This window comes from Meles meles, chromosome 11 (genome assembly GCF_922984935.1).
Source record: "Meles meles chromosome 11, mMelMel3.1 paternal haplotype, whole genome shotgun sequence".
Classification (NCBI taxonomy): domain Eukaryota; kingdom Metazoa; phylum Chordata; class Mammalia; order Carnivora; family Mustelidae; genus Meles; species Meles meles.
Window position 1 is genome coordinate 38,321,541 of NC_060076.1, and position 13,148 is coordinate 38,334,688.

Here is a 13,148-nt window from a genome sequence, read left to right on the forward strand (position 1 = left end):
GTCTCTCTCTCAAATAAATAAACAAAATCCTTAAAAAAAAATAAAATAAAATCCTCCACTTTATAAGAAATTCTAAAACAGGGAAACAAACTGAGGGTTTCAGAGGGGAGGGGGATGGGGGTGGGGTAACAGGGAGATGGATATTAGGGAGGGCACAAGTTGTGATGAGCGCTGGGTGTTATATGCAACTAATGAATCGCTGAACATAACATCAAAAACTAACGATGTACTATACAGTGGCTAACTGAGCACAGTAACAAAATAAAAATAAAACATCTAGTTTTAAAAGATATCTTCTGGGCGCCTGGGTGGCTCAGTGGGTTAAGGACTCTGCCTTCGGCTCGGGTCATGATCCCGGGGTCCTGGCTCTCTGCTCCGCGGGGAGCCTGCTTCCCTTCCTCTCTCTCTGCCTGCCTCTCTGCCTACTTGTGATCTCTGTCTGTCAAATAAATAAATAAAATCTTTAAAAAAAAAAAAAGATATCTTCTGATACTCTGAAAAGCAGGCTAAAACAGAACTAGGTTACTTTAATTTCATTAAATTTTCCAAGTGAAGTGTAACAATCTTTATCTTCATGGGACTACAGGGGTCCAGGCTGCTATGGTTGAATATATGGGTAATGTCTCTCACCATCACTGCTCTAAAAATTTTAACTTCTAAATAAGTTTTCTGTTATTTTTTAAAAGATTTTATTAGATAAGATTTTATTAGATATTAAATAAGATACTTGCTTGCCTCTTTCTTACTGTAAGCAAGTAAGCGCGCGCATGTGCACACGCACACCCGGGGTGGGGGTGTGTACACGGAGAGGAAGCAGAGACACCCCACTGAACAGGGATAGGCAGCTCAGTCCCAGGACCCTGGGATCAGGACCTGAGATGAAGGTGAACACTAGATTGAGTCACCCAGGTGCCCCAGTTTTATAGTACTTAAATTACAAGAGGAACCCTACACAAAGATCATAATTTGCTGTATTACTATATAATCAATATTTCAATCTTAATTTTTAGTTAAAACTTTGGTCATCAAGAACATGAGATCTAATTCAGAGAAAAAAGTAACTATAGATAAAATGTCGAAACTAAATAAAATGCAATTTCCCAAAAGGGAAAAGCGTAACTAGAGTAACTAAGCAGTCTCAATATTTAGCCACTTTAGTCTACCTCATATCCTAGACTAGGAGTTGACCATCTAAGGTCTATGGAAAAAATTTAGAGATCAGTAATTCCTTGAAACTGCATGCATTAGGAAGGAAGGGGGCTGTCATTCTCAAAGGATGTGACTCCCCCCAAAATAAGTACTTACTCTTATAGGTCCTCTGCCAAATGCTAAGGAAATTCAGTGGCATTTCTTAAACGAGCACATAATCTAGGAGCATTTAGACTCACACACTACTAGATTTGGTCACAACAGAAAAAAAAAGATTTCCTTAATACAGTACTTACCTATCCTCAAGTAACTTTTCCAGTTTTAACACTTATTAGCACCATTTTTAATTTAAGGAACCTCTCTGAACCTAATTTATTCCGTACTTTACCATTAAAAAATCTTCAGAAAAAAGTTACATAAGATGGAGATTTAATTAAAAACTCAGGAAGTGCTCTCCTCATTTTAAAGCCCTCCCTTTTTAAAAAAAAGGATTTAGAGAGAGCACTAACCCAGAGACAGACAGAAAGAGGACACAAGCAGACTCCCTACTGAGTACGGAGCAGGAAGTATGGGGATTCCAGGACCCAGAGATCATGACCTGAGCCAAAACCAAGAAATGGGTGCTCAACCAAATTTAAATTTAAATCTTTTTTTTTTAAAGATTTTATTTATTTATTTGACAGAAAGAGGGAGATCACAAGTAGACAGAGAGGCAGACAGAGGGAGGGGGGAAGCAGGCTCCATGCTGAGCAGACAGCCCTATGTGGGGGCTTGATCCCAGGACCCTGAGATCATGACCTAAGCCAAAGGCAGAGGCTTAACCCTCTGAGCCACCCAGGTGCCCCCAGTTTTAAATCTTAAATCTAAATTCTACAGTAATTTCCTTATCCATCAGTAAGACATTTCACTCTTCATCTAGTAAATTTTCTGTCATGCTTATTCAGGGTAAATGCTGAAATATGATTAACAAATTCCAAAGAACTCCAGGTAGGACCCCTGAGAACATATTTATATATATCTATATATCGATATTTTATTTATTTATTTATTTATTTTTTAACATTAGCATGGAGGTTTTTCCACAGGGCTTAGTCTTAGCAGCCTGAACACATCATTATTCCTATTTAGCCAATGGGGGGAAAAAGCAGTTGAGTGATTAAGATCAAGATGGGTTTAAAAGTGTTTGTTTGGGGCGCCTGGGTGGCTCAGTGGTTTGGGCCGCTGCCTTCGGCTCAGGTCATGATCTCGGGGTCCTGGGATCGAGTCCCGCATCGGGCTCTCTGCTCGGCAGGGAGCCTGCTTCCCTCTCAGCCTCTCTGCCTACTTGTATCTCTCTCTGTCAAATAAATAAATAAAATCTTTAAAAAAAAAAAAAAAGTGTTTGTTTGTTTTTCCTAATCCAACTACCAGAATTCAAATGACCTTTGCCCCCTTCAAGCAAATGCCACAGAAGGCTGGCCATACCCTCACTCAAACAGTGCTACACCCACACTGCTCAAAACAATTCAGAATTCTTTTGAGAACTGGCTTCAGAACCTATTGTCTAACTTCTTAATGTTCTTATTAGTGGCAAATCTTTTCCTTATTTAGTGTGGACTTTTGTTTCATTTAATATTCAAAACTGACTCAGATTCAACTTGGTAAGTAAGGTAAATAATCTGAGTAATAATATTTTTCAATCAAAAGTGACCTGTGAATATAGGGACGCCTGGATGGCACAGTCGATTAAGTCTCTGGCTCTTGGTTTCAGCTCAAGTCATAGCTCAGACTGGTAAGACAGAGTCAGGTTCTGCTCTGCACAGTCTGCTTAAGACTCTTTCTCCCTCTGCTTCTGTCTCTAGAAATAAATAAATTTTTTAATGACATATGAAAATAAAATATTACACACTAATTTTACCTGTGTCTCTGCCAACAATTTCAAAAGAAAAGTTTCAAATTATATGAAGGATACTGTTTTGAATAACAAAACTTATTGTTTTGTCTTATTATATATATCAGGTATGACTATAAGTAAACTTAAAAATCTTATTCCTAGGGGCGCCTGGGTGGCTGAGTGGGTTAAAGCCTTTGCCTTCAGCTCAGGTCATGATCCCAGGGTCCTGGGATGGATCCCCCATCAGGATCTCTGCTCCGCGGGGAGCCTGCTTCCTCCTCTCTCTCTGCCTGCCTCTCTGCCTACTTGTGATCTTTGTTTGTCAAATTAAAAAAAAAAAAAATTTAAAAAAAAAGGATTTTATTTATTTATTAGAGAGAGAGCAAGCACAGGCAGACAGAGTTGCAGGCAGAGGTAGAGGGCAAAGCAGTCTCCCTGCCAAGCAAGGAGCCCGATGTGGGACTTGATCCCAGGACGCTGGGATCATGACCTGAGCCGAAGGCAGCCGCTTAACCAACTGAGCCACCCAGGTGTCCCAATAAATAAAATCTTTAAAAAAAAAAAATCTTATTTCTAGGGCACCTGGGTGGCTCAGTTGGTGAACCATCTGCTTTTGGCTCAGGTCAGGATCCCCGGCTCCTGGGATCAGGTCCCACAGAGGCTTCCCTGCTCAGCAGGGAGTCTACTTGCCTCTCTGCCCCACCCCACTACTGCTTGTGGAGTTCTCTCACACAAAAATGAATAAAGAAAATCTTAAAAAAAAAAAAAACTGATACCAAAAACTAACGATGTACTATATATTGGCTAATTGAAAATTAAACAAACAAAGTTATTTCTACAGGAACCTCAGTGGCTGAGTCAGTTAGGCATCTGACTTCAGTTTGGGTCAATGTCTTGGGGTCCTGGGATTGAGCCCTGCTGTCTGGCTTCATGCTCAGACAGGAGTCTCCTTCTCCCTCTACTTCTCCCGCTGTCCCTCCCTGTGCTCATGTTCTCTCCCTCTCTCAAACAAATAAAATCTTTGAAAAAAAAATCTTTTTTCTAAGTTAAGTCTTCTGTTTCTACAAAGGATTACTACATATTGCCCCAACTGCTGTAACTTTGCCAGTTTTTTTTTTTTAAATACTTTATTTATTTGACAGAGAGAGAGGTCACAAGTAGGCAGAGAGGCAGGCAGAGAGAGAGGGAGAAACAGGCTCCCCACTGAGCAGAGGGCCCGAGGCGGGGCTCGATGCCAGGACCCTGAGATCATGACCTGAGCCAAAGGCAGAGGCTTATACCACTGAGCCACCCAGGTGCACCTACTTTGCCAGTTTTTAATATCTTATAAATGGGGGCTATGGTTATCTTCAACAAGATAGTAATCATTCAATATTTACAATCTGAGTGACTATGTATGTTACTGAGCCACATAATCCAAATTATTCCATAGGATTCATCCCTTAAATTAAATATCAGCTGCCTATGCAGAAAATACAAGACAGATAAATAATGAATTATGAAATTTAGAAATCTAGATTGAAACTATGGCACTGGGCGCGTAGATGGCTCAGTGGGTTAAAGCCTTTGCCTTCGACTCAGGTCATGATCTCAAGGCCCTGAGATCCAGCCCAGAATAAGGCTCTCTGCTCAGCAGGGAGCCTGCTTTCCTCTCTCTCTGCTGGCCTCTCTGCCTACTTGTGATCTGTCAAATAAATAAATAAAATCTTTTAAAAAATAAAATAAAATAAAACTATGGCACTGATCTAAAGATGCTATAATAGAGGTAAGAGTACCATATAAGAGTACCACTTTAACAGACTCAGCTGAAAGAACAACAAAAAGGCTTTAACATTAAAACTACTCAAGTTTCCTATGACACTTAAATTTACTTGAAAAAATATTAAGGCATTATTATTTTAAAAGCATAAACCAATATCACATTAAGAATTTACACCCCCCATCATCCTCCCACAGTCATTTCTATGAGAGATGTACTCATTTCTAATTTCAAAACTAGTTTTCTTAAGACTTCTATTTCTCAACACTAGCACCAACCCACTCCCCAAGTAATGAGAAAAGTTGCTATTATATATGCCAATTAAAAAAAAAAATCTTTCTGCAACAGGATTTATCAATCTCTAATTCAAGAAGTCCAAAAACAAAAACAAAAAATCCATTTTTTCCAGTGAATTTAAGATATAAACTGAAGTCATCATAACAATCTCGACCTGTAATTTGGAGGAACAGATAATAATTACCCTTGGGACCTTTAAACTTAAGTAAAAGAATTTTTTTTTTAATTTGGTCAGAGAAGAGAGAGTGTAGGAACAGGGTAGAGAGGCAGGAGGGCAAGGGAGAAGCAGGCTCCCAGCTGAGCGGAGAGCCCAATGTGTAGCTCAATCCCAGGACCTGGGATCATGACCTGAGCCAAAGGCAGATGCTTAACTGACTGAGCCACCTAGGTGCCCCAAAGATTTAGTTTTAAATATGACCTTTCAAGCAAGATGGAGTTCTGTAGTCCTAAGCCCTGAATTTCTAATGCTTCCTCACTATTTTTTTTTTTTAAAGATTTTATTTATTTATTTGACAGACGGAGATCACAAGCAGGCAGAGAGGCAGGCATAGAGAGAGAGGAGGAAACAGGCTCCCTGCTGAGCAGAGAGCCCGATGCGGGGCTCGATCCCAGGACCCTGAGATCACGACCTGAGCCGAAGGCAGAGGCCTCAACCCACTGAGCCACCCAGGAGCCCCATGCTTCCTCACTATTATTTCCCTATAATAGATTAGCAGAGGTGTCCCAATTTGTTAGATGGCTTCCTTTATTCACTTGTCTCCAACAAGACAGGTTCTTCTGGAATCAAACTAGGAACAGTAATGCTAAGTTGCAAAAATGGAATAGAAGGTTTTATCATGATATACTATAGTTATGTTGACAAATGCTCAAAGTTTAAAGCTTTGGGGAGTACGCTCAAACATGCCCGTGAGCTAACAGGTAAGGAATTTAAAAAAAAAAAAAAAAAACCTTTAAAGTTTGATTTAAATTATCATTTACAAACACCTACCTAACACCTACGCTTCACATTTCTGTAAAGTCTGCACAAATGTTTTTTATTTTAAAGATTTTATTTATTTATTTGATAGAGAGAGAGAGAGATCACAAGTAGGCAGAGAGGCAGGCAGAGAGAGAGGGGGGAAGCAGGCTCCCCGCTGAGCAGGGAGCCCGATGTGGGGCTTGATCCCAGGACCCTGGGATCATGACCTGAGGTGAAGGCAGAGGCTTAACACACTGAGCCACCCAGGTGTCCCTGCCCAAAGATTTTTAAGAAGATCATTCATAAAAACTCTATGGTTACCAATGTCCTAATACTTTCCCTTACTATAGCCATTCTTCATACAGCATTTTGCTTTTGGAGAGTACTCAGTAAAAATTATTTACTAACACAAATCTCTGAAAAACAGGAATCAACATGCTGCAATCAAGTATTAACTAGGGCCCAAATCTTTCATTCAAAAAGAAACAATACTTTATCGAATTTAAGACACTGATGCTGGCATTCAAAAAAAATTTATTAGAAGATTTCAGTGGAAGGTTCTCTCACAACTAGGTCTCAAGTGCCACCTGGTTGATGGCAATTTTAAGGCACATCTCAATTTCCAACATGTTAAAAACTTAAATTAAAAAAAAAAAAAAAAGGGCAGGGCGCCTGGGTGGCTCAGTGGGTTAAGCCTCTGCCTTCAGCTCAGGTCATGATCTCAGGGTCCTGGAATCAAGTCCCGCATCGGGCTCTCTGCTGGGCAGGGAGCCTGTTTCCTCCTCTCTCTCTCTCTCTGCCTGCCTCTCTGCCTACTTGTGATCTCTGTCAAATAAATAATAAATTCTTAAAAAAAATTTTTTTTTTAAATTTTTTAAAAAGCATTTTGGAATCAACAGGATAAAAGAATATTCTATAAAATACTGAGGTGCTATACTTTTACCATGGGGGGGCAGTGGGGGGGGCACTAAAACTACATTTACAGTAATGCCCCAAACCACTGGACATTAACTATGTTTCCATTTACAGTGTTGCCTTAGTTCACTCCCCACTCAAGCCAAGTTCAGCTTCCAGAAAAGGTTACAGCTAAAAGCTCTAAGAGGTATTCTCAGAGAGACTGAGGAAAAATTAAGAAATAAGATAGCTTTAATTTACAGAAAGACTCATTATACAATTATTTTTTTAAAAAGCACTATTTTTATGATTTTAAAGTTAAGTTAGATCCAAATCATTTAAAACCGGAATTCTTAACCTGTCAGTTAACCCTCTGAAAATGTATACAAACTAGTTTATATGTGCCAATGTTTTCCTAAAGAAAACTGTTTCTCAAAAGAATCCATATTAACAAAAAGACTAAGAATCACTTTTTAAAAATAACTGTTTCAACTCTATCTTAAGAATCAGAGTCACAGGGGCGCCTGGGTGGCTCAGTGGGTTAATGCCTCTGCCTTCGGCTCAGGTCATGATCCCAGGGTCCTGGCATCGAGCCCCCCATCCGGTTCTCTGCTCAGCAGGGAGCCTGCTTCCTCCTCTCTCTCTGCCTGCCTCTCTGCCTACTTGTGATCTCTCTGTCAAATAAATAAATAAAATCTTAAAAAAAAAAAAAAATCAGAGTCACAAAATAGAGTATGCTATTGCCAGGCCCAAAGGTTAATTTTCGTAGGGTTTTGGGTTGGGTTTTTTGGGGGGGGAGGGAGGGCACCAGAAAATACAGAAAAGATTCATTTTATTCCAGAACAAATGAAAATAATACATATCCATTATTTTTTAAAACTATTGAAGAGTTTCTTTAATATAAATCAAAGTGGGGACTCCTGGGTAGCTCAGTTGTTAAGCATCTGCCTTTGGCTGGGGGTCATGATTGCCGGGTTGGGTCATACATAGGATAGAGTCCCACATTAGACTCCTTGCTCAGCGGGGAGTCTGCTTCTCCCTCTCCCTCTGCCCCTCCCTTTATCCCACCCCTTGCCCATGCATACGCTCTCTCACTATGAAATAAATTAAAATCTTTTCTAAAAGATGAATAAGTAAATGAAAGTGTTAAGTGTGATAAAGAAGCTTTGATTAAGGAAAACTTACAGTATATAACAAACACTTTCCTAAATTATCAATTTGAAATTTTCTAAAAATGGAAAAACCTGTATTTCACTCTCAACCACATTATTGAGTAAAATCAACCTATGAAAAGTTAACTGCAATATTTTAAGTCTTCTGTATCATTTAAACTTTTAAGTTATGAACATCATGAAAAATACACTCTTTCCTTGTTTTTTTTTAATCTCTCCACCCAACAGGGGCCTCGAACTCACGACCCTGCAATCAGGAGTCACATGCTCTACCAACTACTGTGCCAGCCAGGCACCCCTAGGCACTCTTCACTTTCTGATCTCTAGACTCACTGCTACCACGCTTTCAGATACATAATGCAGGAGCTCCAAAGAGTTCTATAACAAAGCAGCCATACTAAGTCATGATCACTAGCAGAAGTACCTGAAAAGATAGTGAACTTGTTAAGTCATTATTAACTGCTCACTTGATCAACAATTTATTTATCCAGTAACATAATAAAATTCCAACTTGCTCCACAGCAGCAAAATTAAGTTCAGAGGTGTTCTCTGTTCCAAGTCATCTCCTACTTTGTGTTTTTTAATGAGTGACCCCTAGAGGAAAAAATAGAAGCAGCAAAGACGTTACTCGGTAAGTCTTAAGAGATCAAGACTGGGCAAAAATCAAGGCCAAAAAGATTTTATAATAACCAGAAAAACAGGAACAAGAAACTACCTATACCCATCACAATTCTACCCCCAAATCCCAGAGCTAAGAAATGCACAACTTGAGATTTTTTTTGAGATGTTTAAAAAACAAAAGCAAGATGAATAGAAAAAAATTTGTGAAACACGAAGTCCCGGTTTCTATCACAACAGATGCCATAGTTAGACTGGAGCCAACTATTTCATGGTGAAAAAGATCAATAAGAAGCCTATTAATATGTAAAAGTAAAAGAGTAACATTATGAAAAATTTAAAGAATGAATGGCGGTCTCACTGCCTTCAGAAACTATTATACAAAATAAGAGAATTTAACTTGAAAATAAATTATACTAAATGTTCAAGAACTATCATTTGATATGGGAGAATAGTGGTAGAAAAAGGTCTGTGCACTTTTAACTGCAGCTGTAGAGGAATACACTAAAAGCCTTGTTTTATGACAAAAGCAATGAAATAAAAAACAATGGCTTTAGACCTGTCACCAGTATTAACTGCTCGTGACTATAAATTTGCCTTTTTACTTTTTTTTTTTTTTAAGATTCTATTTATTTATTTGACAGACAGAGATCACAAGTAAGCAGAGCAGTCAGAGAGAGGAAGAGGAAGCAGGCTCCTTGCTGAGCAGAGAGCCTGATGCGGGGTTCGATCCCAGGATCCTAGGATCATGACCTGAGCTGAAGGCAGAGGCTTTAAACCACTGAGCCACCCAGGCACCCCTTGCCTTTTTTCAACAAAAGACTTTTGGGATAAAAGGCCATACGATAAGGAATAAAATATAAGAAAACAAAACTGACAGAATTCTCACACAAAACTAAAACATAAAACCTGTCTAAGAATTTTCATACATTATTAAATGTCCTAATTAAAGGTAAAAAAAGATTGGGTTGCCTGGGTGGTTTAGCCCGTTAAGTGTCTGCCTTTGGCTCTGGTCATGATCTCAGGGTCCTGGGACTCAGGACCCCTCTGAGTCTTCTCCCTCTCTCTTTGCTTCCCCACTGCTCATGCTTGCTCTCTCGCAAATTTAAAAAAAAACAAAACAAAAAAAACTTTAAAAAATAAAATAAACGGGGGCGCCTGGCTGGCTCAGTGGGTTGGGCCTTTGCCTTTGGCTCAGGTCGTGGTCTCAGGGTCCTGGGATCGAGCCCCACATCGGGCTCTCTGCTCAGCAGGGAGCGTGCTTCCTCCCCTCTCTCTGCCTGCCTCTCAGCCTATTTGTTATCTCTGTCTGTCAAATAAATAAATAAAATCTTAAAAAAAATAAAATAAAATAAATGTAAAAAAATTAAGAAATCTAACATATACAAAGAAATTCAACCATTCTTTCTAGTAGGACTGAAATTACAAAGCACTTAACTGAAATCAGTGTTTGCCACCGTAGGGAATCCTCTTCCCATACTCCCTATTTCAAACTGAGAGGATTCTCCACAGTCCTTTTCCTGCTTCTTAAGCAAAAATATTGCAATATGCACCCATTATTTCCTTTCACATAGTTTTCAAAACACTGAAACAGAGATTATTTTTTTTTTAAAGATTTTATTTATTTATTTGACAGAGAGAGAGATCACAAGTAGGCAGAGAGGTAGGCAGAGAGAGAGGAGGAAGCAGGCTCCCCGTGGAGCAGAGAGCCCGATGCGGGGCCCGATCCCAGGACCCTGAGATCATGACCTGAGCCGAAGGCAGCGGCCTAATCCACTGAGCCACCCAGGCGCCCCGTCAGAGATTATTCTAATTAGTACCCATTCACCTTGACTCTCAACTGTCCCAAATAATGACACTTTATGGAAATTAAACTTTATGTCACTAAAGTTAGCCAGCAGACAAGCCAATACCTTCTCCAATTTGTCACTAATAACTTGTTCGTTAATATCTGCATCTAAAAGGTATAGTGTATGATGACAAGACATTAAGCATATAGTTGGTAAGAGAACTGCTCTTACACAATTTTCTAAAAATGTGTTTTCACTAGGTATTCACAGACTATCACAGACGTGAATATTTAACATCTCCCTGTCAATTCTTCACATTTTCTACAAAGTTGACCCAATTTCAAAGCTGACACTGAAGGTTCTACCTTAAGGACAGAAAAACAAAACTGGGTAGTCCTAAAAATGTACATCATAACTACATGACTAAGACACTCATTTAAAACTTATGCCAAGATAGCCCCTCCCTTCAAAACAAACTAAGATTGACTCACTGCTCTATTTTACTTACTTTTGGAAATAAAATTAAATGGATTCCGTAGCATTAATTTCCTGTCTCTGCCTCCACTATTTAAAACATTCCACCTTCAATCTATGATTCGTCCCTATAAAAATGATAAAAGAAAAACAGAAACAAACAAAAAAACCCCAATAAATCCCAATATCGCCAAGTTATCTTAAAATTTTAAAAAAATGAAATTTTAAAAAAAGAAAGAAAACCACTGGATTCAGAATATCATGATAATAACCACTGCGCTAAAATCATGGGTGCCTAAGGAACAGTCCTACTCAGTGAAATCCTCTCACCTCAGATACTTTTCATCTGTGAAACCACCCCATTCGCTAGAGCTAACCACCTGAGTAAAACGTTTCACTTCTGTCTCCCTGAAGTGGGAAACTATCAATCTCCCTACATAACATGTTCCACCGTATGCAGATATTCCTACATGGGGGGGTGGGGGGGAGCCAGTAAAGTTGGTGGCAGGGTGAGGACAAAGGGCATTTTGAAATACCACTGAAGTAAACAGAGAATGAGAACAGAGAGGGGGCTAAATTAGCGTTCCCTCAAGTAGAGAAAGGCAAGGAAACGCAGGCACCCTTGTTTACCACCCCTAGGGTCCTATTCATTACCGCCTACTGGAATGCGAAGTTGGAACTACCACCACGCAAGAAGCCCATCAAATCCTCAAAGTGTCAGGTCTCTAGGCAGCCTCTGAAATGACAGACTAATACCCTTCCCCCACCCTCACCCCCCAAAAAAGAAAGATCCAATCCACTAAGCGCAGGTCACTCTGCCCTCTGGGGCAGTTCCAGACGGCGCGGGGATGGTTCTGATGCGAAGACAGACAGGAAAGACCACCTTTCTTCCCACACACCCTCAGCTGGGGAAACAAAACAAAGACAGCCCTCCTCCTCCGGTAGCCACTACCCTAGCCAGAGAGGCTTTCCTATTTCCCGGTGCAGTCTGGCTTCCAGCCCCCGCCCCCATGACAAAGAAAAGGCACTTGGTGAGCAAGGCCTTCCTGCTTCCACGGATGGGGGGAGGGGGCTGCCGGGGTGAGGAGCCCCCTCTACACACTCGCGCTCACACTCTTGGCTCCACAAGCGGTGGGGAGCGGAGGCCTCCGCCTGGAGAAGCCTGCTCTGGGAGGGGGTAGGGGTACCTTGAAGTAGCCGCCTTCGTAGAGGGTGTTGGGGGGTCCGAAGATGGCAACCTCCCAGTTGTAGAGGTCGGACTCATCCACCAGGGTGATCCGGAAGCCCTCCACCGGCTCCTCCTGCAGGGATTTCAGCTCGAGCATCAGGGCCTTCTGCGAGCTGGTCATCTGCTGCTGGGCCATCGCGGCGGCGGCGGCGGCGGCGCCGGGCCGGAGCCCCAGTCCTTTCGCACCGGCCGGGCCGGACGAGGCCCCTCCCCTCCGCTCGCCCTCTGCCGGGCCGCACTGGGCCCCTGTCTTCACACACCCGGCGGGCCGGACCAGGCCCCAGACGGCCCGTGGGCCAGTCCGGATCCTCCTCACACACGACGCGGGCCGGGCCCGGCCCTTTTCCTCACACTCGGGCCAAGTGGGGGGAGGGGCCGAGGGAGTTAGGGGAATTCGCTCCCGGTCCCGGGCCTCCCCCCCCCGGAGGGGGCCTCAACTTGACGGGGGGGGGGAGGGAGAGGGGGTGGAAGCGGAGGAGGGCGGCGAAGGGCCGGCGATGGTGAGGGGAGGGGGCCGACCCGGCCTGGGAGCGCCGCGCTCGCTCGCCCTCTCGTTCTCCTCAGGGGCTGCCGGGCCGAAGGGCGCGCGGGGCCGAAGGGCGGGGAGAGCGCGGAGCGCGGGGGTCTCTCGGCGGCGGCGGCGACGGCGGCAGCGGCTGCGCGGGGGGAGGGGCGACGACGGAGGAGGAGGAGGAGGAGAAGAGCGAGAGCGCCTCGCGCCGCGGGAGCGACGGAGCCCAGAAGAAGGAGGGAGGGAGAGAGGGAGGAGGGGCGCGCGCCGGGAGGGAGGGCGGCTCTCGGAGGCGGGAGGCCAGACGCGCGTGCGCACGCCCCTCCCTCCCCCTCCCTCCTCGCCCTCCCCCTCCCTCCTCGCCCTCCCCCTCCCTCCTCCGCTCATTTCCCCGCCTCCTTTCTGCCACCCGGCGCGGTGGCGGC

General features: G+C 42.8%; 1 protein-coding gene across 2 annotated transcripts in view; it reads right to left on the reverse strand.

Annotated features, from left to right (window-relative positions):
• The window catches only part of UBE2R2 (ubiquitin conjugating enzyme E2 R2), a 122,201-nt gene extending 109,347 nt beyond the window's left edge, over positions 1-12,854 (reverse strand). The window contains exon 1 of one of the 2 annotated variants that reach the window (XM_046022876.1): positions 12,172-12,854. In XM_046022876.1, coding sequence (XP_045878832.1) covers positions 12,172-12,348 — 177 coding nt within the window. In that variant the 5' untranslated portion in view covers positions 12,349-12,854. The remainder of the gene's footprint in view (positions 1-12,171) is intronic. The other variant, XM_046022875.1, reaches the window with a different exon arrangement.
• Between the last annotated feature and the right edge of the window lie 294 nt (positions 12,855-13,148).